This window comes from Thermobia domestica, chromosome 10 (genome assembly GCF_964235325.1).
Source record: "Thermobia domestica chromosome 10, izTheDome1.hap1.1, whole genome shotgun sequence".
In the NCBI taxonomy this organism is placed as follows: Eukaryota; Metazoa; Arthropoda; class Insecta; order Zygentoma; family Lepismatidae; genus Thermobia; species Thermobia domestica.
In genome coordinates, this window is record NC_137463.1 from 211,727,693 (window position 1) to 211,751,908 (window position 24,216).

General features: G+C 35.4%; 2 protein-coding genes across 2 annotated transcripts; both read left to right on the plus strand.

Annotated features, from left to right (window-relative positions):
- Nucleotides 1-12,815: 12,815 nt before the first annotated feature.
- On the plus strand, nucleotides 12,816-13,511 carry LOC145661763 (zinc finger MYM-type protein 1-like). The gene has a single exon (XM_081727098.1). It carries the CDS (start codon nucleotides 12,816-12,818, stop codon nucleotides 13,509-13,511), a length of 696 nt encoding a protein of 231 aa, XP_081583224.1.
- Nucleotides 13,512-13,981: 470 nt separating this feature from the next.
- On the plus strand, nucleotides 13,982-19,324 carry LOC145661764 (uncharacterized). Its single transcript, XM_081727099.1, has 2 exons — nucleotides 13,982-15,059; nucleotides 19,290-19,324. The coding sequence occupies exons 1-2, from the start codon at nucleotides 13,982-13,984 to the stop codon at nucleotides 19,322-19,324; spliced, it is 1,113 nt and encodes a 370-aa protein (XP_081583225.1).
- Nucleotides 19,325-24,216: the final 4,892 nt, after the last annotated feature.

Genomic DNA, 24,216 nt, shown 5'->3' on the forward strand with positions numbered 1-24,216 from the left:
TGGCCACTTCAGCCACACGCAGAATATTGACCTGATCAACTTGGCAAAAGCAAATCATGTTACAATTATGTTCCTACCACCCCACTCCTCGCACAAACTACCAGCTTTGGATTAAACTTTCATAGGTCCTCTCAAACTTTACTACAGCGAGGAAATCAGGCATTGGTTACGGCATAATGAACGTGCTGTCAGTGCTTTTGATGTAATGGACCTGTTTGGCAAAGCCTATATTAGATGCCAAACAGCTCAAGTAGCAATCAACTGAATTAAAGCAACAGTGTGTTGAAGAAAAAACTGAAAATCAGAACTTTCCACATAATAGAGAAGAATGTGATGAAGACGAACTACAAGTTATCGTAGACTTTGATGCAAGTCAGCCATCAACATCTTCGGCAGGTCAGGTCATTCCTCTGTCATGAGCTACAGATAAGGAATCTCATGGTTCCACATCTACTAAGACAAGTCCGTTTGACATCACTCCCATTCCGAGGATCAAAAACAGAACTTCGAATAGGGGACGAAATGCCTACAGTTCTACGGTAATCACATCTACGCCTTATAAAGCCCAATTGATGGAAGCTAAAAGAGCTAAAGAAGCGAAGGAATCTGAACAGCAAGAAAGTAGTCGTGCTCAAGGACGAAAAGGCAATCGCGGCCCGGAAAATCGTTCAGCAGTAGTGTCTAGAAAAGGGAAACAATTTCTGAGAAAGCGCCTTAATTTTGAGAAATATGCGAAAGAGTCAAGCACAGAGGATAAAAACAGCGTGTCCTCAGGAATATCTGAATTAGAGTTTTTTCCGGGAGTTTTCCTATTAAAAGATGATGATGCCTGGTGTATATTTTGTGATAGGAAATTTTCCGACGGCGATTCTAGAGGAGAACTTTGGGTGATGTGCGTTCTATGTTTGCTGTGGGCCCATGTGGATTGTGCTGGGGTTGAAAACGACGTGTACATCTGCGATTTTTGTCGCTAAAAGATTTAATTCATTTTCATATTTTCTGTGTTTTCATATATACAGATACATGTATGGTGTATATTTTTATTAAAACTAAATCATGTATTTGTTTTATTGCACTTACACTTAAAACTAGATTATGTTTGCTGAGATTTAATACATTTTTCTAATTTTGTTTAGTGTTATTTCGATAATTTTGCAACGGGTCCGGTTTTAGCAACTATTTTTAAAATCACCAAAGTGTAAGGTTTTCGAAGACATTTTTTAAAAATATTTGGTCTAGGAATTAATTCGTGCGGTTGGTACGCACACATTGAAGCTGTAGTACAAACACAAAATACATAAGTACCTTAAGAAAAATATTGTCCATCGCTAGCCACCACTTTCGCCCATCTGTCAGGCAATGTACGGATTCCGTGGCGAAAGAAGTCCTCATCCTTGGAAGCGATCCAGTCAGAGATCCATGTTTCGATATCTTCTGAAGAAGTAAACCGCTGTCCAATCAAATCGTTGTTCATGCAATCGAACAAGTAGTAGTCCGAAGGAGCAACGTCTGGTGAATACGGCGGGTGGGGTAAAACTTCCCATCCGACATTTTCTAAATAGGTTTTGACCGATTTTGCGACATGTGGGCGAGCGTTATCATGTTGAACAATACGTTTATCATGTCTGTTCTCCCATTCTGGTCGTGTTCTGGCCAGAGCTTGCTTCAAACGCATTAATTGTCGTCGATAACGTTCTCCATTCATAGTTTCACCCGGTTGCAGCAGCTCATAGTACACCACACCTTTCATATCCCACCATATGCACAGCATAACCTTTGCACAGTGAATATCTCGTTTTGGTTGTGATGGACCTGGTTCACCTGGTTTCACCCAGGCCTTTTTTCGTTTAGGGTTCTCGTAATGGATCCACTTCTCATCACCCGTAATAATTCGATGCAAAAACCCCTTTCTGCTCTGTCGTTGAAGCAGCAATTCGCAAATGGTTTTTCGTCTTTCAACGTCTCTGTCTTTCAATTCATGTGGAACCCAATGTGACATCTTTTGAATCATTCCCATGGCTTTCAAGCGTTTGGAGACTGTTGTTTGATCAACGCCTAATGCTGCTGCAAGTTGTTCCTGCGTTTGACACGAATCCTGCTCGAGCAATGCTGTCAATTCTTCGTCTTGAAATTTTTTTGGCTGTCCAGCTCGCTCTTGGTCTGCCAAGCCGAAATCACCACTTCTAAACCGTGCAAACCACTTCTGACACGTTCGCTCAGCTAGAGCATGGTCACCATATACTTCCACCAAAATACGATGACTTTCAGTCGCACTTTTCTGCATGTAAAAGTAATGCAGCAGGACACCCCGCAAAAACACTTTATCAGGCACAAATTGCGCCATGTTCACTTAACTACAAACTGGTGTTGTTGACGCTTTAATCCACTGCCCTATACTACGATTGATACGCGATGACAGGGGTTTGCAACACATGTGTGGATACACGGAACTGTGGGACGCTCCGTTCGTTGCGCCATCTCTTGTCCACCCGCACGAAATAATTCCTAGACCAAATAACAATTGCTAATGATTTTTGCTGAAAGTAGAATGTAAATGGTGCATAACATTGTAAAGTAAATATTTCATGCTTTTAAAATTGTTTCTTTAAGTAATTTATATTTTTAAAAAATTAAAAACAAAATGGGGGTCCGGTTTTGGGTACTTTCCGCAATATATATATATATATATATATATATATATATATATATATATATATATATATATATATATATATAGGGTGTTAATGAACTATACCGACAAACTGTAAGAGGTATTCCTCACATCAAAATAAGAAAAAAGATTATATGGATCTATGGCGAAAAGTGCATAGTTTCAGAGCTAGAGGTGTCCAGAATCGCGAAAAAGCCAAATTTCAAGAAGCCCTATTTCGAATTCGAGAAAGTGTGGGTGGTGGACCTTATCAGCGTAAAGGAAGTCACGCATACGCAATCCAAAAATGCATATTTCGTTAATGTTCAATGTGTGTACAGAGTATTCCCTAGTATTCCCTGAAATTCCCAGACATGCCATCAACCGAATTTGGTCCAAAGCGGGAAAACGATAAGTCTTGATAGCAATGAACACGAAATCCTTTGGCGCGATGTCGGAAGTGTTAAGGATCGTCAGCAGTTAAGTCTCTCATACTCGGGAAAACGCATGCTGCGATGTTTATTTTCACGCTTATAAGTGAAGAAAACGTGAAATATACTATGATGATATACAACGCATCTAAAAAGGGAAAAGGAAAAGAAAAAAAAGAAACAAACAAACAAAGCTCGTAACAAAAGAGGGGGAAACCCTGTATTGTGCAAATGAGATACATGGAGTAAGTCATGAGTGGGAACCCTTCACCCCTGGTGGGGGAATATTCATGAAGCTATCAGCTTATATCTAATTTAATAGGAATATATAATCCATGTCTTACTTTTGAGCATACAAGTTTCAATCAAAATGAGAAGACTTTTATATCGGACTTCCGAAGAAAAATAAAATAAAATAAATACATGACCGTGTTTATATATATATATATATATATATATATATATATATATATATATATATATATATAGAGAGAGAGAGAGAGAGAGAGAGAGAGAGAGAATTCCCAGTCACGACCCCCTTTTCAGTTTTATTAAAATTAGAAGAAGTAGTAAAGAAGAGAAGAGAAAGATGGGATAAGAAGAAGAAAAGAAAGAAAAAATGAAAGTAAGAAGATGAGGAAATAGGGAAACTGTTACTGGATATTTTTGAGAAATGTGGTAATGGAAAGTGAATAATTATCGAATTGGGATTGTTTCCAATAGCTATTGGGTGAGTATTTGGTATTAAGGTGATCAAAGGTAGACACATGTTAACCCATACCTCCCAGACCTAGATCCATTTAACCCCAACCGAATTATCCCAATCTAGCTCTGAGATAGATGAGAAAGTTTAATTTAACAGTTTATTCAATATTTCCGAAAGTTCTTGACTAGTATCCATCACTTGAAATATAAAAGATGAAACTGACGGCATGTTATAACTGACCGAAGCCAAAAAAATCAAAGTAACCAGCATGTTTGATGAAGATTTTGACTTTCAAAGTTCTCCAATGATGATCATTCGTTCAGGCTATTTCCGTCCTTTTTGCTTCCTTTATAGAGCCAACTTAAGTTGAGTTAGTATTAACTTTTCAGCGACTTTAATTATTATCAACTACCATTAAATACAGTAAGTCACACATATATGCCAAAAGAATTGGTGCACTTAATACTAAACCTACATTTCGCTCACACACACACTTTCATACAGGACAATGTATACTTCAGGTTGCATTTAGTTGAATTAAACTAACCTAACTACATTTCTATAGACATTTATTACATTCCAAGAAAACGTAATTTGACAGAACAGGGAAAAATTTCAATACATGAAAAGAAAATAATAATAGTAATAATAATATGATTTATAGACATGCATAGAAATCTGTTATTTTTCTACAATATCGAATAACACATTTCTCTTTGCAGATACATTAAGAGTTGGACTATGTTACAAAACAAAAAAAATCGACAGAACGAAAGACGAAGGAAAAAATCAAAGGTCAACATTGAACATATTTAAGATTCAGTACGAACTAATACATATCAATGAGAAAGAGGAAAGAAAAAAATATAATTGATTAGTCATTAAAAAAAAGTTTGGTAGCATTTTTATGGAGTCTCTATGTCAAGAGGGGAAATTTCGACAATTTTATGAGTCCTGTTCTCACGTCGATAATAACTCCTTTATCAACTCTCTTTATGCACTATGACTGGCGTCCATGAGAGTAGTTAGTCGTTTTTCTTAACTACAGATAAAATAGTTGCTTCACATTATATATATTTTTCATTTCGTCACTTGACGCACTTAGTATGAAAATTCAAAATTTATCAAGATTTAAAATATCGAATCCAGTCTCCAAACATTGGGAACATATTTCCAATCTACTATACGATATCTCAATGGAGCTAGGTCTTTGGACCTATCCTAGGTCCTGTATTCACATTACTAAATTATTAACCACATCTCAGTTCAAATTAAGATCACTGAATTTTATTTCTGGTTTATATCGTGGAGTCCAGAGATTCGAGTCACTGAACTGACAAATGACAAATAGTTATGTTTCCGGTCGTAGGGGAAGGATGTGGGGCACACTGTTTCATAATTCACTGATTTCGTTATGGTTTCACAAAAGAACTTTAGATAAGGATTAGGGTTATTTTTACGACCTGTTACTTGTTCTATTTACATGCAATATTTAACATAGTATTAAAATTTTAATAGTTACGAACATTAATAACAAATCCGTAAGATGTTATTTATTCAAGGTACGCGGTAATACTCTACAAACACAAATAGTTGGTCAGTATCGGGTGTCAAAAATCTATGGCAACCTAAAACAACCAGGGTAAATACCGAGCCCTATACATACATATGCGCATATATATATTCATATTACTCAATATAATAAATTTTACTCTAATATCAATCTTAGTATTTCGTCGATACTTAATTTTCTACATAACCTTTTCATATTTAACAAGTATTCACATTTTCTTGGCTCAAAACAAACAAAAAACCCTGACTAACAAAAATTCTTTTCTTTTAATAAGGTTGCAACATTGAAATGTATATATAAACCCGATAATCAATAATAATTCCTTTTACTAAGATTCGCGTATAGAGAAAAGGTTGATATTATTTAATAAGTTGACACAAAAAGTGGAAATACAGCAAGTAGAACAGTCACGTAAATTTTCAAACGATGCAAGCATACATATATAAATATATATAGAGAGAAAGAAAAAATCAAGATAACTTGAAATTAGTGGGCCCAAACTACTAGTACATACACACCATATAACCAATCAATAGAAAGAAAACCAGAAGTCAGTAATCAATGGGTATAGTTTGTACGATCGAAGAATAATAATCAAGTTTCTGGGAATCTGAAATCGTAGTGTATCTTCACGTCAGTCCCTCCCTGGGTGGGTCGAGTATCGTGACAAATGGTCCTGAGTTGTTCTGAAATACCGGGAAATACCTCCACGAATTGTATCACTCGATGTCTCAGTTAGTACATACGATCGAAATAGGTGATATGAACATTGTATACTTTCATGAGTTCAGAATGGGGGAAGGTTAAAATAAAGAAAACTTTAGAGAAGGAGTAGAAGAAAGAATAGGTACAAAGAAAAGAGGCAGAACACTACAACTACGGAAGATAAGTGACCTAATTTACGTATACAACATCCTATAACCAAATATTCTCTTTTATGCCAAAAGGGGTTCGGCTTATCAAATAAATAGCCGAAAAACAAATATCTTCAACAACGAGGCGAGTCTGTGCCCTCAATGGGATTTTCGGAAAGACAAAGGCTTTAGGGAAATCCCACCACTCACCGTATCCGGTCAACGCCATTGAAGGCTCCGGCCATACCGGATGATTAGTGTAGATTCTTAATTTTGGGAATTTCAAAAAAGAAAAAATAATCCGACCTCTCAGAAACTAAGAAAGTCCAGAATATTAATGAAACTAAAGTAAAAATAATAACTAAGATATCCCCAACTAGTAATTTACAAATATAAAAAAATAAACTGAATTTTGGATCGGTGATTTCAGCGACTAAACACCACCGATGGCTACACTGCGCAGACATGCCAAAGTCTGGGACATCGTTAATTTCCATCAACTAATTAAACTAAGAAAAGAAAGAAAATACTTAAGAGGACTAGGGGTCGACGCACGGGTACGCAAACATTGTATGGTAAATAATGTACGCAACGTAGGAAAAAATCTCGGAGAGTCAAGGAATGTTAAAGGTATAACTGACCAAACCTGTACTTTCCGATGATCACAGGATATAGCAGTTATTTATATTAATTTTCATTTCCGTAAACCTTCAAAGGTAATTCCTACATGATGCTACCCTATCTGATGAAATTCTTAAGAACCGGAGCTGTTAATATGAGGTACTTAAATGTGAAGTAACATATAGTTCCCAACTACACATTACTATCCAATAGCAAACTCGGTTGGATGAATATATCGGTGTAGAAGTCCAAACGCGAGAGATTTTCAATTAACATATTCATATTCTCAATATATGATATACACTGGGCCTATTCGTTTAAGTACAGGTGTCCTATCATCTCATTCATTTCATATTATAATCGTATTATTACTATATCATTACATTTATTCATTATTTACTCATTTCCCCGTGAAGTAATATTTTACGGACACCCTATTACATACATTTACACACAGGCCATACATATATTACATTATGCTCTAATAAATCTATAATTATTACAATCCGTCACGCTTAAACTACTACACGATAACATTCATCGAACCACGGACTCTTTGTGTCGAAGCACCGAATTACTACTAATTAGCCACAACTATCTGCACCAGAGATACATTTCTATCTTACATACAGGACCTAAATAGGACATAAACAATACATACCACAGAAAACACTGAAACTGTCAGTGAATTAATTACATCATCTGTACGAAGCGGAGCAACCGGCCTACTACGAGGGTAGGCTTCTGCAGACATTGGCTACTTACCCTGGCATATAAGCATTGACGGAGCATAATTTACTTTCACGTTAAAATGCACACGCTTATAAACACATTGCAGACAAGAGCTTCACAGAAAAATAAACCTTCAAAGAAAATAAAATAATGAGCACTAAACACACACACGCTAAGACATCACTCATTTGACTCGCTGTACCAGAACTAAAAAATAATCCAATTGCTGGTAAACTCTGTATCTTCCCAATAATGAACTTTACTGAATCATCTTATGAACAAGGTTCCCACTGCGAAGTAACCTGGCAGGGCGAAGAAAAGCAGGTGCACTACCACCATTCTGGACTATACAAGATAATTCTTGCGACGTTGCCACTATACATTGGGGTTCTCGTAGGTTAATGTTCACATCGGGCATGAGTAGAAGGACCAAAATCTCAACAAGGACACAAAAATGAATAGCAATATATGTACAAAAGCCCTGGGTGTAGAGAGTTATACACACTCAGTGCATGATTAAGTCTCTCAAACTGGAGATACCTCACTTCTTCTTCACCTTTACTTTACGAGCATATAAGAAGAAGTTCACATCACTCATGCGGTTGCATGGTAATTCGCTGCGTTGATACAAGATCATAATTGGATAATTAAATGAGGCGGTCACGTGAAAGCTGATAAATTGCAGTACAAAGACTGATGGAGCAGCATAGCCTATTTACTGTTGGTACACTCTTGATGAAAAGGCTATTCATGTCGCTTCAGCAATAATAACTACTGAATTCTTACCATGGGAGTAGAGATGATAGTTGTTTGATGTGAAGGTACGTCAGATAACTTAGCAGCTGTGTTTCTAGGTTAGTCGTGTCGTAGGGTTTGGGGCCACCGACTGGGATTTAGTTGCACATAATCAAACCTTGACTTTCGCTAGTAAGATACATGTTATAAACTTCAGAAGACATAACAAAATTTTCACAGAAATAATGGAATACCTGATGAAGTAATAGTTTTCAGCGAAAACACTGTGCACTAATACAAAAGATTACACACATTAACTAAGTCACGTGGTGGAACAAAACAGAATGATGAGCTCCCAACTCATTTTTCTTCCAAAACTACATCGATCACGACTGACCAAATCCTGTAAAACCTTCCTCATGGTTGCAACAATCATAAACTTGCTAAAAATGTTTCGATGAACACTTTATATCATAATACAACCGTGATTACTTGACGAGCTGACGTAACCACTACTTAAAAGTTGGACATGTTGTTTTTCAGTACCCAGAGTTCTGTGCGCGCCTCCGCGAGCATGATGCTTTTTCAGAGTTGCCAACTACGTTTACTTACAAGTTGTATCTTGTAAATTTTAGAAATATTTACAACTTTACCAGGATACTATAGAGGCGTTACAAACTACAAGTTTTATCATCTGGTAGGAATGTCCCACCCAACTATTTGGAAGTTTATTCATGGAATTCAACAAGGTGAAGCAACGGTTTCAACTGTGCTTCATGAAGATGCTGTGGGTCAACTACCAAAAAAGAAAATTAGAGATGTGTTTCACACTTGCAGAAACGACTCCACTCTTTGTGCTTAACATATAACACTGGAACTAAATTTTCAAAGATTTTTTGCTTGTTGTTTCCTGTAATGTTATGCATAGTAGAAAATGGATATGTAAAACACTTATTGTATTATAACAAGTTATATTTTGTTTGCTATTTCCTGTTCTGAAATTGTGACATTGACAAAACCTAATATTTGTAAATAATGATATATAAACCCATTAGGAGCCATTTTGCTTTTAAGATTCGCTGAAACTAGCATTATGTTCTTCTACTAGTGTTTGTTCTTGCGTCTAGTATCCGAAACTTCGATTTTGCAGAGTCCATCGCCAACTTAAGTGTTTTCCAAGTTCTTTTTAAGATAAGGTAAATTGTTTTGGTCGTTTACTTTGTCTCGACTTAGTTCAACTAAGGTAAAAACATAACCATGACAAAATTTTCTACATGAAAATATTTTGGTGACAAAATTACAAGTGACGAAATTACTATGTCAAAAATTCCGGTAACGAAATTACCTATATGCTAATATTTTGGTGACGAAATTACCGTGACAAAATCTCCGGTGGCGAAATTTCCGGTGACGAAATTATCTAAGTTCATTGTACGGTGACGATCATCCATGTTGACTGGACAACTGAGTTTTTTTTTAATTGACTTGTGAGTATCAGCATTTTCTCCGCATTACATCGCGGACAGCAGGGCCGCCCACAGGGAAGATGTATGGCGCAAGCTGCGCCATTGAGAAAAATTTGGGGGGGGGATTTTACTCTACTTTCGAACTAGCAATTTTACTGTCGGAATAGCATTAAAACACGATTTTGAGAAGCTAATTTTCAAAAATTTTCCGGGGTGAACCCCCGTAACCCCGGCTTCGATACTCGATGAATGAAGTTCCGCGCAATAGCCGTATGAAAGGAAAGGTTGGTTCGTTTTAAGAGAGAAGGGCCGCCCACATGAGGGATGAATGGCGCAAGATGTGCCATCGAGAAAAAAAATTGCGGGGAATAAAAAAAATGGGGAAGAATTTTACTCTAATGTCGAATAAGTAATTTTGCTGTCGCCAGAATAACATTGGAACACGATGCGACTTTTTTTTTTTTTAATCTCGAGAATGAATCCCCCTACCTCCTGCTTAGAAACCCTATGAATGAAGTACCGCGCAAGTTGCTATATGAAAGGATGGGCTGGTCGGTTTATCGCTTTGTGTAGGTAATTTACCCATTTTCTGCTGGGAGCATTTATTTATTTCTTATTTATACCATGTACGACACTTAATAAGTATTGCTGTTCAATTGCTACATGATATATAATAAATGAATTAATGATAATGTTTTGCATAGTTTTCTGTTTGTGCGATTACATTTTCCAGGGCCTGCGGTAAACTGAAAACCAGCTCAAAAGTGGCATCACTGTGTACAATAGAGACTTTCCGTGAGAGGTCGCTCCAGTAGTACTCTATATATTCAGCTCCATGTATTGTACAGAGTAAAGCCAGCTAGGCAGTTGTTCCTTTTTCACAGATCCTGGAAAATGTAATCACACATTCACACACACAGAAAACTATAGAAAATATGATCATTCATCATCCATCAAGTAGTAACAGAATATTGTTACGTATTATATGTCGTCCATAATAAATAAATAAATAAATAAATAAATAAATAAATGTAAACGTAACCGAACAATAGATCGGTTAAAATAGCCTGGTACTGCGGTTCTCTCATATAATTTTATACTGCGTGAAATGACATCAATAAAACGACCTCAGCACACACACTGTATAGTATTTATCTCTATGACTTAAAGTGGAGAGAGAATGTTTCAGCAGACGTGTTGTTTGCTTTGTTTGTTGTAAATCTAGAATTTTGATTGATTTAATTATGCCTCGAAAACTGAAAAGATTGTTGAAATATAAATGCTTAGAGGTCATGTGTAATACGGTACATCGACAGGACAAATGGGCAGAACATTGCAAAAAGAAACACGCTTACAAGTTTAAAAATAATATACACATAACGTACAAAGTTATAGCAGTGAAAGAAGGTGATAAGCCATGGACACCCTACATGGAATCTAATGAAGTGACATCATCAAGATCTACGAAAACAACTAAAGAAAGGTAAATAATTTTAAAAATATTTTCTCATATCCATTATGGGCTTGTGTATAGCCCGCTCCCCGCAGTTCATTTGGTATTTCACAGGTCGAAGCATGTATATCGTTGTGATTTTTGCTTAAAATAACTGTATTTCAATATTGCCAAAGAAAACAAACCTAACTTAAACTAACCTGAAGTCCGAAATAGCAAGTGACCTTTGCTTTCTCGTCTGCAAGGAGCAGGCTATCCTCAATCCCAATTAAGATTTAAAATGGCAGGCGTTACGAAAACTAGTTCCCCATACAGTAACCTAAAATTTCTCTAATTTTCAAGTACAAGGGCCAAATTGTTACTAAATACAAATCGCTACATCGTAAATTTATTTAGTTTACTAATTAGAGTATAAAGCAAACAAACCTAATTTTACCTAACCTGAAGTCTGTAATATGTATGGGGGACCAGTAACGCTTTCCTTTAAAATTTGAAATTGTGATATCTTTTTGCTTTCAGTTACAATAGCAAATTCAATTTTTTCTTCCGATCTTTGTTAACAAATAGCTATAAAGAAGCTGACGGCGATGAGTGATGTATAGTTTTCACAACAGACACACGGTGACATACCCACGTCATAAGTAAGGCTACGTAAGGAATGTAAAAGCTTTGGATGTATTGTTTTCACTCCACTTTTCAAACGACAGTACTGCGACACCAGATAGTCTCCCGGTCCTAGCGGTTAGATTATCACCGTTCAAAGCTAGTAGTCTATGGCTCCGGTTTCTTGAGAATAGCGAAAACAGACCTTTTTCGACTTGAACATTCATAATGAGCACATTATGGGCGTATTCCGAGTTCTACTAGTAGCTCTACCGGTAGATGCAAGGGTCATTTCTCCCATCTTCTGATATTTCTTTGATTACTAAATGTTAGATGGTAATATGGTCTCTGCAGTAAGTATCACTTTTACACTGCAGTAAGTGTACTTTAATGCAATCCTAAACGAAAATAAGAAAGCTTTGTTGAAATCAGCTTGTACAGCCTTTATAATTAAAGGAAGTGTACAGAATTTTAACGCAAATTTAAAAAAAAAAAAAAAAACACGTTTATGGAGAGGTTAAAAATAACGTACATATCTATTTTACTTACCATTTTTCATTTACAAAAGATGAATATTTACAACTCGGGTGTTTGTCTCTTTTCAGATTACCGGTTATTGAAGAAGAATACATTCGAGCTTCTACATCTGCGTCCAGTTCAAACACTAATGAAAACCGCAATGAAATTACGCACGGCGAAGAAGTCAGATCAAGTTCTGAGTCTGACAATAAAACAAAAGACGATGTTGAATTAACGTATGTATCATATTCTCCCGACGCAGGAATTGAATTTTCCGTCAACGAGCCTGACCTGCGACCAGAAGAAGGCCCCATTCTTCAAAATGAACCGGAAAAAATAACCAAGCCTTCCCTCTCAACGCAAACTTCAACATGTTTGGATGATTCAAAATATCCAGCTTTCTATGCAAATACAAAGCTTTCACCAGAACATTAATCACGCTTTAAAATTAGAATCCCAAAATCTAAACCCTATGGATTTTCCAACCTCGTGTGGAAGGAAATTCAATCCAAAAGTTAAGATAGCTATTCTACCGAGCGGAACCACACAAGAACGGAAATGGCTTGTTTACAGTAAGCACTATGATGCTGTTTTTTGCTTGCATTGCCTGTTATTTTCTTTACCAACAGAAAGAAGTATATGGGGCACTACAGGTTATAGGGGATGGACAGATCACAGAGGAGATAGAGATATAGAACTCCATGAAAAATCCAAAAACCACACATCTTCGAAAATTGCAAGGCTTCAGTGGATCTGTAAACAAAGGATTGACAAAGATCTGACTGAACAAGGTAACAAATTGGTAAATCACAATCGTGAAATTCTATCTGCCATTATAGATTGCTGCCGTTATCTATTGGAGGAGATGTTGTCCTTTAGAAATAAAGATTCACTGAACGGAAAACTTGTAAATCTTTTCGAAGTGCTTGCCAAGTATAACCCGGACGCAAGAGTTTATTTGGATAAGCTTAAGAAATCAAAAGAAAGCAAAACAAAACTTGGATCTAATTTCCTTAGTTACAGAAGCATATTTGATTTAATAAACATAATGAATGAAATGGTTGTTTCAAAAATCGTGAAGCGTGTTAATGAAACCAACACATACTCCGTAATTCTTGACTCTACACAAGATGTAAGCAATAAGGAATGTACCACCGTGTTAGTTTGATATGTCGAACACAGAGATGGGCATGAAGAAATGAAAGAAAATGTGAAGCCAGAGGACCGACTTGTTAAAGTGTTTCCCAGTGGAGACACAACGGCGAACACTTGTCATCTGAGCTGCTTAATACTCTGCGAACAATTGGAATTGATACAAATGGTATGGTTGGTCAGAGTATGGATGGCGCAGGAAATATGTCTGGTAAATTTAATGGACTTAAGTCATTTGTACTTAGAGGATGTCCTAAAGCTTACTACATTTGGTGTAGTTCCATTGGTTTGCATTGGTCGTTGAGAAGTCTATGGATATTTGTCCTCAAGTACGACACATGTTCTCAATTCTACAAGAGCTCTATGTGTTTATGTCTGGCCACAAAAATCATCACACCATCATTGAAAAATTGAAAAAAGGTCCATGTAAGGCTAAAAGAATGCAACTGAAAAGAATCAACACGACTAGATGGTGGAGCAAAAGTGATGCTCTTAAAACAATCATACGATGAACTAATAGAAGCTTTAGAGGACATATCCAAAGACTCAGAAACAGATTCAGCAAAAGGACTTCTAAAATCAATATCCGATTATGATACCGTTGCAACCATGCTGATCGTTTCAGAAATTTTTAAAGTTCTGTCGCCAGTGACTGTTTGCTTACAGTCAAAAAACATTGACTATGGAATTGTTCCGACAGTTGTTTCTGAGACTATAGCCAAACTGGAGGCAATGAGAAACGGCGGAACTTGGAGCAACATGGCGGATTGCATTAGTCAGTTTAGAGTTCAACACAACCTCCAGCAAACTTCCAATAGAAAAATTCGCAAAACGAAAAGATTCATGGACGAACTTGCTATTGATGAAACACCTAGTGACCCAATAGCCAAACTGAGAACAGAAGTGTACTTTCAACTACTTGACTCTTTGACTCAACAGCTGCAGGATTGCTTTCCTGAAAGCTCTCTGAATATTGTCTCACAAATGGCATACTTTTCGCATGAAGGGTTACTCAGTGTTGCTGAAAGTATGGATGGTACTCTAAGCCCGGTTGTTGTCAGTGATTTGTGTGAGCATTATGGCATCGAGTGTGAAGAACTTTGTGAAGAAGTTAATTTGTTTGGTAAATTGTACAAAGTAAGCTACCCGAACATTGATTTGGCCGATGTACTTTGCTCGAGTGACGGGAGTCAGAGTGAAAATAATGAAGACGACTTCCAAGATTCTTGTGAGGACAAATCTGATGGTGTAAGTAATGACGATAAAATGACCAATCAAAGATCACTGGATCAGTGTGTGAAGAAAGGATTCATTAGGCCTTACAGTTGTTTCTTGAATATGTCTGGTTTTCCATACTTAACAATATTATACCAGATACTTCTGTCATTACCAGCAACGAGTTGCTCAGCAGAGAGGATTATGAGTAAAGTAAAGATTGTAAAAAATAGACTAAGAAGCAGCATGGGAGATGTATGGCTCTCCGACATGCTTGTCCTTTCTTCCGAAAAAGACATTTTAGAATGCATTCCCAACAGCGATATTATAGCCAAATTTGCCTTATCGAGTGAGCAAAGAAAAAAATTATTACTCTATAAAGGACATCAAGGGTAGGTTAATGTCACCACCACGACCAGTAATAATTTAATCCAACAAAATCATTCCTGTAAAAAAAAAAAAAAAACAAGTATGAGCGGCCTTAAAAAGAAGTGAAATCACAAAAATGAGCGCCAAGTTCTGGTGAACAACAGTTACAAACACTCAAGGAATCACTTTCAAATTTCGATTTGAAACTTGCCTGTGTTGTCTGTTGAAAATTATAAAGTAGTTTGACATAACTGTGAGCTAGTTGTAACCATACAGACAACAGCCAAGTTTCAAATCTAAATTTGAAGTGAGCCAGTGAGTGTTTGTAACTGTTGTCCACCAGAACTTGGCGCCTACTTTTGTGATTTCAATTCTTTTTAAGGCCACTCGTACTTGGCTCTTTTACAGGAATGCTTTTTGTTGGATATCACTTCTTTTTATAGGCTAATTTCGAGGATAACATTTTCTTTTGGTATCAAACTCAATAACTTGTAACTTGCGTCTTACTTTTCATGGACAAGGGAATTATATCAATATTTTGTAAAGAAAAAATAACACTACTAATTGTAAAAAAAAGAATACCTGTGCCATGCACAGTGTGTAGAAGTTTTTATACCCTTCAATATCCTTATAGAACATATTTAGTATTGTACACTACCAAGACTACTAATAAAAGTATGTTAAGGTTTTACCTTTTCTTCTCCATAACCTCAAATGCATAGCGTGTAACAGGCCCATACATAATTAAATATAATGCTTCTCTCATAAAGCATTGCTCTTATCTTACCTTTAATAATAAAATTGATTGTCTTAATCCTGTTCTTCTCCTACAACCGAAGGTTTCAGCTGTAATCTAATTTTAATCTATCAAACTAAGGTTATAGAATTTACTCTGAGATTTTTCGAAATTAATTTTACATATCTGATAGGATTGATATTATTTTATTTACAGAATAAAAGGGCAAATATACATATATACATATTATCAAAATTCTGTCATCGAAGTTCTTTCAGTCCTAACTAATTAACCTTTGTATCTTTTGATTAAAAAAATATCTTAATCAATGCTTGAATGTTTTAATGTCTGGGTGCATCCCCCAATACCACAGATTCCCAACTTTACTCTACTCGGAAACCCACTGTCCGCCACTTCGAACAAGCTTCGACCGATGTCCTACTTCTATCAAGAAAGCCTGACTACAACTTTCCATCAGTAAAAAAAATAGATTAACCTTTCATCTATGACACCCACTTGTGAACATAGAAGGTTAACTTCCTTAAAGAGAACACCATCACTTAGGTCTTCTCTGGCCTAAAAAAATATCTAGTACTTCAATATATTAGTAATTTGAATCTCAGAACTCAGTTAAATCAACGCTTCTGTATAGACCATCACTCAGGCCTTCCCTACATGAATTTGTTTCAAAATAATATTTCTACGGCCATCACTTAGGCCCAGAGAAAATGTCTTCTGGTAGGGAACTATCTAAATGATGATAGTTGCAGAGAGAAGGAAGAGAATTTTAAAAGGATATCACTTAGTCCTGCTGACCATCTTCTAAAAAATTACGACTGAGGGTCTTCTTTTATATGGTCGGTGGACGCTTTACTTTCTCTTTTTTATGAGGTTTTTATTTTCGCTAATAAGAAGAACAGCTTGGGTAGGCAAAGCTTCCGAGCTTGTAGAAATTCATTTTAAAATTTTCAGCCACCAAATTTTTGAAAGCTAAAAGAAAAAAAAAAACGTTAATAAAAAATAAGCACAAACTATGAACAAAATTCTACACACAAGTTATCCTCTAAAATTATATATATATATATATATATATATATATATATATATATATATATATATATATATATATATATATATATATATATATATATATATATATATATGTGTGTGTGTGTGTGTGTGTGTGTGTGTGTGTGTGTGTGTCTGGCCAGACCTAACATATTATATATAGTTTTATTAATTAAATCATAAAATTAACATATAATTATGTATAAAATATATTTAATCGTTTTTACCTTATTACAACAAACCAGTAAGGGCGAAGATACGTTCTTACAAGTAATGTCATTTTTATAATTACTACTGACCCTACTACTACTACAAGCATTATATAATACTTCTACAGGAAATAAAAACAACAACAAAAATAACAATTACTAGTACTATAAAAACTACTGCTACACTGGGCAATTGTTTATAGAGGACTTGAGTTTTGAGGAGGGAAGAGATTATTGTTTTTGGGTGGGAGTGCGCGACTTAATCTGTACGTCTATTGTTTTTGAGACTTCCTTCCTCATCTTGAACTACGTAAAAGGCTCACAAATTCCCATAAAAAAATAAAGATGATTTATCTCAAACTAAATTCGGTTATAATTTTAATAAAGTTGATAATATACCCTTTTCTTCGCGTATTTCCCAAGTTCTTTTTTTTTTTTTTTTTCATGTCAAGCCAGACAAGATTCCAGGGTCGTCATTTCAGACTTTGCTTGGGGGGGGGGGCAGAGCATCACCGACATAAGACTTTCATGTTTTGTACTAATATATTAGTATACAATAGTATACAATTGATTGAATTATATGTGTTCCTCAAACTTTTGGGGGGAGCAATTGCCCCCTCGTGCCCCCCCAAATGACGCCCGTGTAAGTTTCGTATCGCATTCGAATGTATTGCAAGCAACATAATAGGCTGAACGGTGGCTAGCCTCTATGCAAATCACCGATTTGAGTGTTTGAGGCAAATGCGAAACTTCGTCTCCTCGATAGGCTAACAGAATAGGGTTTTAACATTGCTCACGATGAAACGTGTAACGTGAAAGTCGAAGTCATTAGCAACTCATGACTGATCTAGAATAAGCCTCCAGGGAAGAAAGGATAATGGAAAATGGCCACTGTGTATGATTCTTATTTTACTCTGAACCTCCTACGCAGTACATTATAAAATGCCAATTACTCGCCTAAATAGATGGTCCAACATAATCATTTTCACAGTGATTGAGAAAAATAAATACCATAATACATTGTGTGTGAAGTACGTCTGCGTTTCTACACTACAGTGCACAACATGTTAACTTAGTTGCGGTCAGAGGAGGATATTTGCAGTGCATAACTGCGTGACACTCACTTGCACAGTACTTTCACGAAGAGCCAATCAAGAGCATTCATGGAAAATCTACACTGACCTTCCTCAACAGTAATGTTAAGGACCTTTTTTTTTTAAAAAAAAAAAAAAGAAAAAGAAAAAGAAAGAAACATGAAAATACGCATCTTTTACGTCGTAATTAATGTCTAAAGATGAAATACAATGAAGGTTGTCTCTGATAATGCCCTCAAGCGTAAACTTCTGCAACGCCCACAACGAATTAGACTCCAGTATATCTCCAGTAAGGCTTGACAACGCTAAGTGAGCAATTTTCTCTTTGTCTTCTGATGATTACTTTTTTTTCCTACGTCATTCACACTTATGTGCTAAGCTGCATTGTCAGTTTTCACTTCTTTTTTTTCCTGCAAGATATCTACTGTTGGTACGTTTAAAAGTAGTCTCGAAATATATTGTTTAAATCCTTTCCGGTTCATAATTTAGAAAGAAAGCAAAGAAATAGACGTGTCATGCGTTTTTTTATTACAGCCGACAACAATAAATTTTTTTTAAAAAAAATATATAAATCAATTATTTTTTAAAGTGGTATTTCATTTCAGTTTACTCCATGAAATCATAAAAGTCCAATGCAGACAAAAAATAATGTACAGAAAAGTGCGATGCATCTATGGTCATAATTTACAAGAAGTAGGAGAAAGTAGAACGAAAAAAAGAAGGAGTTTTGGATTCAACAGCTCACTGTACATTGTCTATATGAATTATTAAAATGAGCATGTGTTTATTAATTCCTGTGTTCCTTCTTCTTTCAAATAATATTTGTTTGATTGCTTTTTTTTTTTTAAGTGAAAGCATTCACAAGATGTACAACCTATCATGGGGAAATTAAGAATGTCCACTCTATTCTTGCTTCAAAGCAATGTATTTTATGTTTAGATAAGATAAATAAAATGCAGTTATTTCTCTTTCCAACAGTGTTTGTTTCATTTTGAAAAAATGAACAATTCGACTAAATTATATGCAGAGAAAATTGTCCGTAATAAAAAAAAAAAAAGTAACAAAAATCAGATAACTAAATATGCATGTTTTCAATATTTCAGATGTTTATTTCCAAATTGCATTTAAAGCACCTTAATGACCTGTCAATTTAGATACAAAATCTTCAGTTTTATAAAAGATTAAGTCTTATATAGTGTTCATATACCTTACATTTCTAATGGAAATTAGGAATGAAATAAATGATAAATGTTTTCTTAAGAGACGGATCTAGAAGATGAAAACTGCGGAAGGGGGGGGGGGGAGGAACCAGAATCCAAATTATTGCAGACATATCATGAGATTAGTATTAACTTCCATAAATATATAAATAATAGCTTAAATTATATTTTCACTACAAAACTGTGGGGGCTTAGGCCCCCCTCGGCTCCAGGCTAGATCCGCCACTGGTTTTCTTCCTGTCTAGCTGAAAATAATAAAATAATAACTGTCTAATTCAAGTAATTATAGATATGAAATAAACAATTGTAGCAGAGTAAAATTACTCATGGAAGTATGCTTTGTTGTTCAGAATTTAAAAATATATATCCTAATATTACTCCCTTTTTAATTCTTGAAAGCAATTTTTTTTTTCTATTTCAAGCAGAGTACTATTGTTGTAAACTCAGTTACTCCATGGCTTTATATAGGCCTCATGAACAAACGATTCGTTTCCTACATAATCTTAATCTGTCCTTGCAGGAAAACGACATTTGTAACTCAGATTTTCCAGATGTTTCAACCAGTTTTTACCATAAGCGAGAAATAATCATTCTGATTTGAATTCACTGGTCCAAAATAAAACTAAAATGTTACATTTGCCTATACTAGGTTCGTTTTGAGTGTCGTAGGCCTAAATAAATGCAAATATTCAAGTAAGTGGTACTTAACCTTTACATTACCTCCAGCATTAATCAGACAAAGATGACAATTCGAGAAACAAACTTTGCAACATCTTATAATAGGTCAGGAGTAAAACCTGTATGAAATATGTAGTCAGTGAAATTCTCTCTTACCCATTTGGATGGTAATTCGTAATGTTACACGTTCGTGTTCCCTTTTACCCCAGTAACATCCCTATTTACCCTTTACTATATTCCTTTTAACCAGGGAGTAATCTACACCCCCCAACACCCCCCTAACACCCCTCCAAATTTCTTTACACACACCCCTGGATGGAAAACGAATACTCCCCCAAATCCAATTGTATCAATCAGTATCATATAGGTTATTTATTACATCAAGTTAAAAAAGGTTTAGCGTTTAGGAAAGAAGGCAATATTCTTATTTATTTATTTCACTTCAAAATATGAAACGACCTCGTTCTCATGTACGGGCTTCAAGAACCACATGACCTCATTGTTTCGGGCGGTGTTTCGATCAAAACAATTGACAAAACAGACCCGCTTTATACCTACCCTCCTGGGCTCCGCGGTCGTTTCCGAGAAAAGAGATTGATGTACAGATGCAGATGACTGAAATTGGCAACGTCTTGAGAGGTCATTCACCTACCTCCTCCTCAACAAGGAAAAATGTGACAATATAGTAATAAGCCTATACCAGATTCAGTTGGTAAGTACTACTCTGTAACAGGCTCGCAACCAGAGGGGGCTATGGAGGGCCCGGCTCTCCCTTAATTTTTCATGTCTCCTCCAGACCTCAATACAACATGCACAATTTAGATATTTGAAAATAAAATTTTTAATGACTTGGCCCCTCCTAACATATTCGTGGCTCCCCAAAGCTCTGTGGCTGGTTTTGAGCCTGCTCTGTAAGTGGTGTATCAACAGACGGACGTTAGAAGGGTGTAGCCAAAACGGTTTTAGAAATGAGGAGATCGATCGAATTAAGAATTATATATATATATTTTAGACTGAGTCTAGTGTTATGCAGGAACGCATTTGGCGCTAGCTTAATTTTTGTAAAGTATATTTTTGTTCACGTAAATTGATTGAGTGGAACAGAGCTCATAACGAGTCACTTTTTTAAACTGAAATTTACTTTTTTTTGAAGTTGTTCACTAAAAGTTACTTTTTTTCAAATTTGTCACTAAAAGATACTTTTTTGAGAGGAACGATAATGTCTGAGACGAAGAAATTCGGAAATAGGCCAGAACTGGTTCCACTTACTCAGGAGCTTTTTACATGTGCTAAGTCTGCTTACCACATAACTACAAAGCTTACTCTGAAAACCTAAGAAAGGAGGAAGCTCAAAAAGAAGAAGGAAAGAAGAAACAAAACCAACAAAGAGAGAGAGGTGATGGAGAAATTGACAAAACAAAAAAGGGGCATGATGAAATTTTGGTCACTTTTTCGTGTGCTTTGCCCATTTTTGGTCACTTTTCAAGCATTTACAAGAGACCAGATCACTATGAGCCCTGGGATTTTTAAAATTAGGGTATATTAAAGAAGACAAAACAGAAAGATACAAAATATTTGTAAATTGAAAAACTGGATTTCTGGAAAACAACTAAATCAATGAATAATTTTCCTATGAAAGATATTCAGAGCCAATAACGCAGCCAGGAAGGGGCAGGAACGGACATTAAGAGATCAAATAATATTACAACAATTAACGCTAACAACAGCGTTAGAATATTAAAATAATGAAATTGGAACTATGTACGGTATAAATTACTAAACGAATGTGATTTCATCATGGGACGAGGGAATTTTTCCTAATTAATATTTTTGAAAAAAATCACCCACTAAAACTTGCTGGGGTGAAAGGAGAACCCTTCCTTTTAGGGACACCCCTCATTTACGGGCAAATAATGGTGTTCCACCGATGTCCATTTTGAGAGGTTTCACTGTATTACTTAGTTTCATAATAATAATAAATGCTGAAATGTGTGAACTTACTTTATTGAACCTACCAGTGCGAAGAGCTTATATTATTATTATTATTATTATTATTATTATTATTATTATTATTATTATTATTATTATTAGTAGTAGTAGTAGTAGTAGTAGTAGTAGTAGTAGTAGTAGTAGTAGTAGTAGTGGTGGTGTTGCAATAGTTGCGTAACAAAATATACTGTTTTCTTGTTTGAGTTTGTTTAAAAATTATATCACTATTCTGAGAACACCCCCCCTTTTATTTTGAACACCCCCCCAAGTAAAAATTTCTGGCGTACTTACTGCTTTTAACCCTATTTTTGTAAACGCAAATCAAAACAGATCACAACCTTGTAAATGGCAATCGTTTAAAAGATCTGCTTTCATAACTTTATAATGTAAAATTCAAGATTATTTCAATTTTTACTGATTTCATAATCATCAAGGAATTCGCTTTATCAAAATACCTTTATATATTTACCCGGTCAGTCCGGAAGACAAATGGTTTCAAGAACTACTAGACCAATCATCAATAAATTTGCTCAGGATGTAAAAGGTCAAGAGTAGAATAAGGGATCAAGGTCATTTTTAGAGCCAATATTCAATCTGGAACTGGTAGAAATTAATCATTTCCGGTTTTAACGTCGATTGCCATCAAAATTTCTAATTTTAACGTTTATTGATCTACATAGACCAAAAACGATCAGAGATAGCAGAAACCGGTTTTCTTGGATCGATTTGGCGTTCTAAGAATAGATACCCATCATCTCTTTCTCGTAACACTCTATTTACACAAGAAGTGGCAGAAGTCAACCACTTCCTGTTTTAACGTTGGCCGCCGTAGAATAAAAGCCATAACAGATAGCGAGAAGTGTTTTCCGTAATCAATTAAGCGTCCCAAGAATATGTTCTATTTCCACTTTAATCTCTCTGCTAAAACTGGAAGTAACAGGAATGAAACGCTTCAGGTTTTAATGGTAATCGCTATGGAATAGATGCGGTAATAGATACAAATAAGTGGTTTCCTGCAATCGATTAAGAGGCGTCATCCCGGCGAAATTAAAATTCCGTTAATTTTACAGTAATTATGTGATATCTTCAAATAGATAAAAGATAATCGAAATGTGGAACAAGAGCGGGCAAGACAATATCATTTTACATGAGAAACCGTTATTACGACTCACTTATCTGCTTTCGATTTCGAGCCATTTTGAAAATCGGCATTTATTTTCGAGTTTCTAAACGGCTGAAAACGGAAAGCAACTAGGTGACTTGTGATAACGGTGCCTCACGCAAAATAATATTGTCTAGGGCTCTCTTGTTCCACATTTCAATTATCTTTTATCTATTTGAAGATATTACATAATTACTGTAAAGTTAGCGGTATTTTAATTTCGCCGGGATGAGGCCTCTTAAGCGTCTAAAGAATGCACTTTGTTCCATCTTTATGTCTCTACTAAAATCAGAGGTAGTGGAATTAATATAGATAAAAATGATGAGATATAGTGAGAAGAGGTTTTATGGAATCGATTTTGTGTTGTGGATATTGGTATCATATTCTCTTGTAGTCCTTACTCAAACCCGAGTTGGTAGAAATCAACAACTTCTGGTTTGAATATTGATGGTTATGGAGTGAAAACGGTAACAAACAGTAAGAAACTATTTTCTGCAATCAATTAAGAGTCTTAAGAATATATTCCAGCAACATACTAATTTGTCTATTTAAACCGTAGGAACAGTGATATTTTCCGAATATTACATATTAGAAAACGCTAACAGTGTGTGTTGGTGATATTTTTTTTATTAATAATTACTAATGAAGTATACACATTTTTTGAAAGTTTTTGGGGCTCTATACGACTACAGCGAGTGCCCATTCGTAATAAATTAATCTTCACTATTAAGATTTGCAGTCCTATCATATAATAGTAGTTGCTGCAAAAGCGATTCCATATAATACTTCGAAAAAGGAAAAAGAAATTAAGGAAAATGTTGAAAACGAGATATTATCAGATCAAAGAGAAGATAAGTGAAAATTTGTAAACAATAATGACCCATGATGAAACATTAAACAATCACAATTTTTAAGGATAACAATTGACACGATAAAATATTTAAACAAGCTTTTCAGATCGAACTAAATAACTCTCCTAAC

Excerpts from the sequence above, each read along its gene's own strand:
- LOC145661764 (XM_081727099.1), top strand. The coding sequence starts at position 13,982 with ATGCTCTTAAAACAATCATACGATGAACTAATAGAAGCTTTAGAGGAC. Across the intron at positions 15,060-19,289 it reads AGCCAAATTTGCCTTATCGA|ATGTTTATTTCCAAATTGCA; the intron begins GTGAGCAAAGAA and ends TCAATATTTCAG.
- LOC145661763 (XM_081727098.1), top strand. The coding sequence starts at position 12,816 with ATGGATTTTCCAACCTCGTGTGGAAGGAAATTCAATCCAAAAGTTAAG.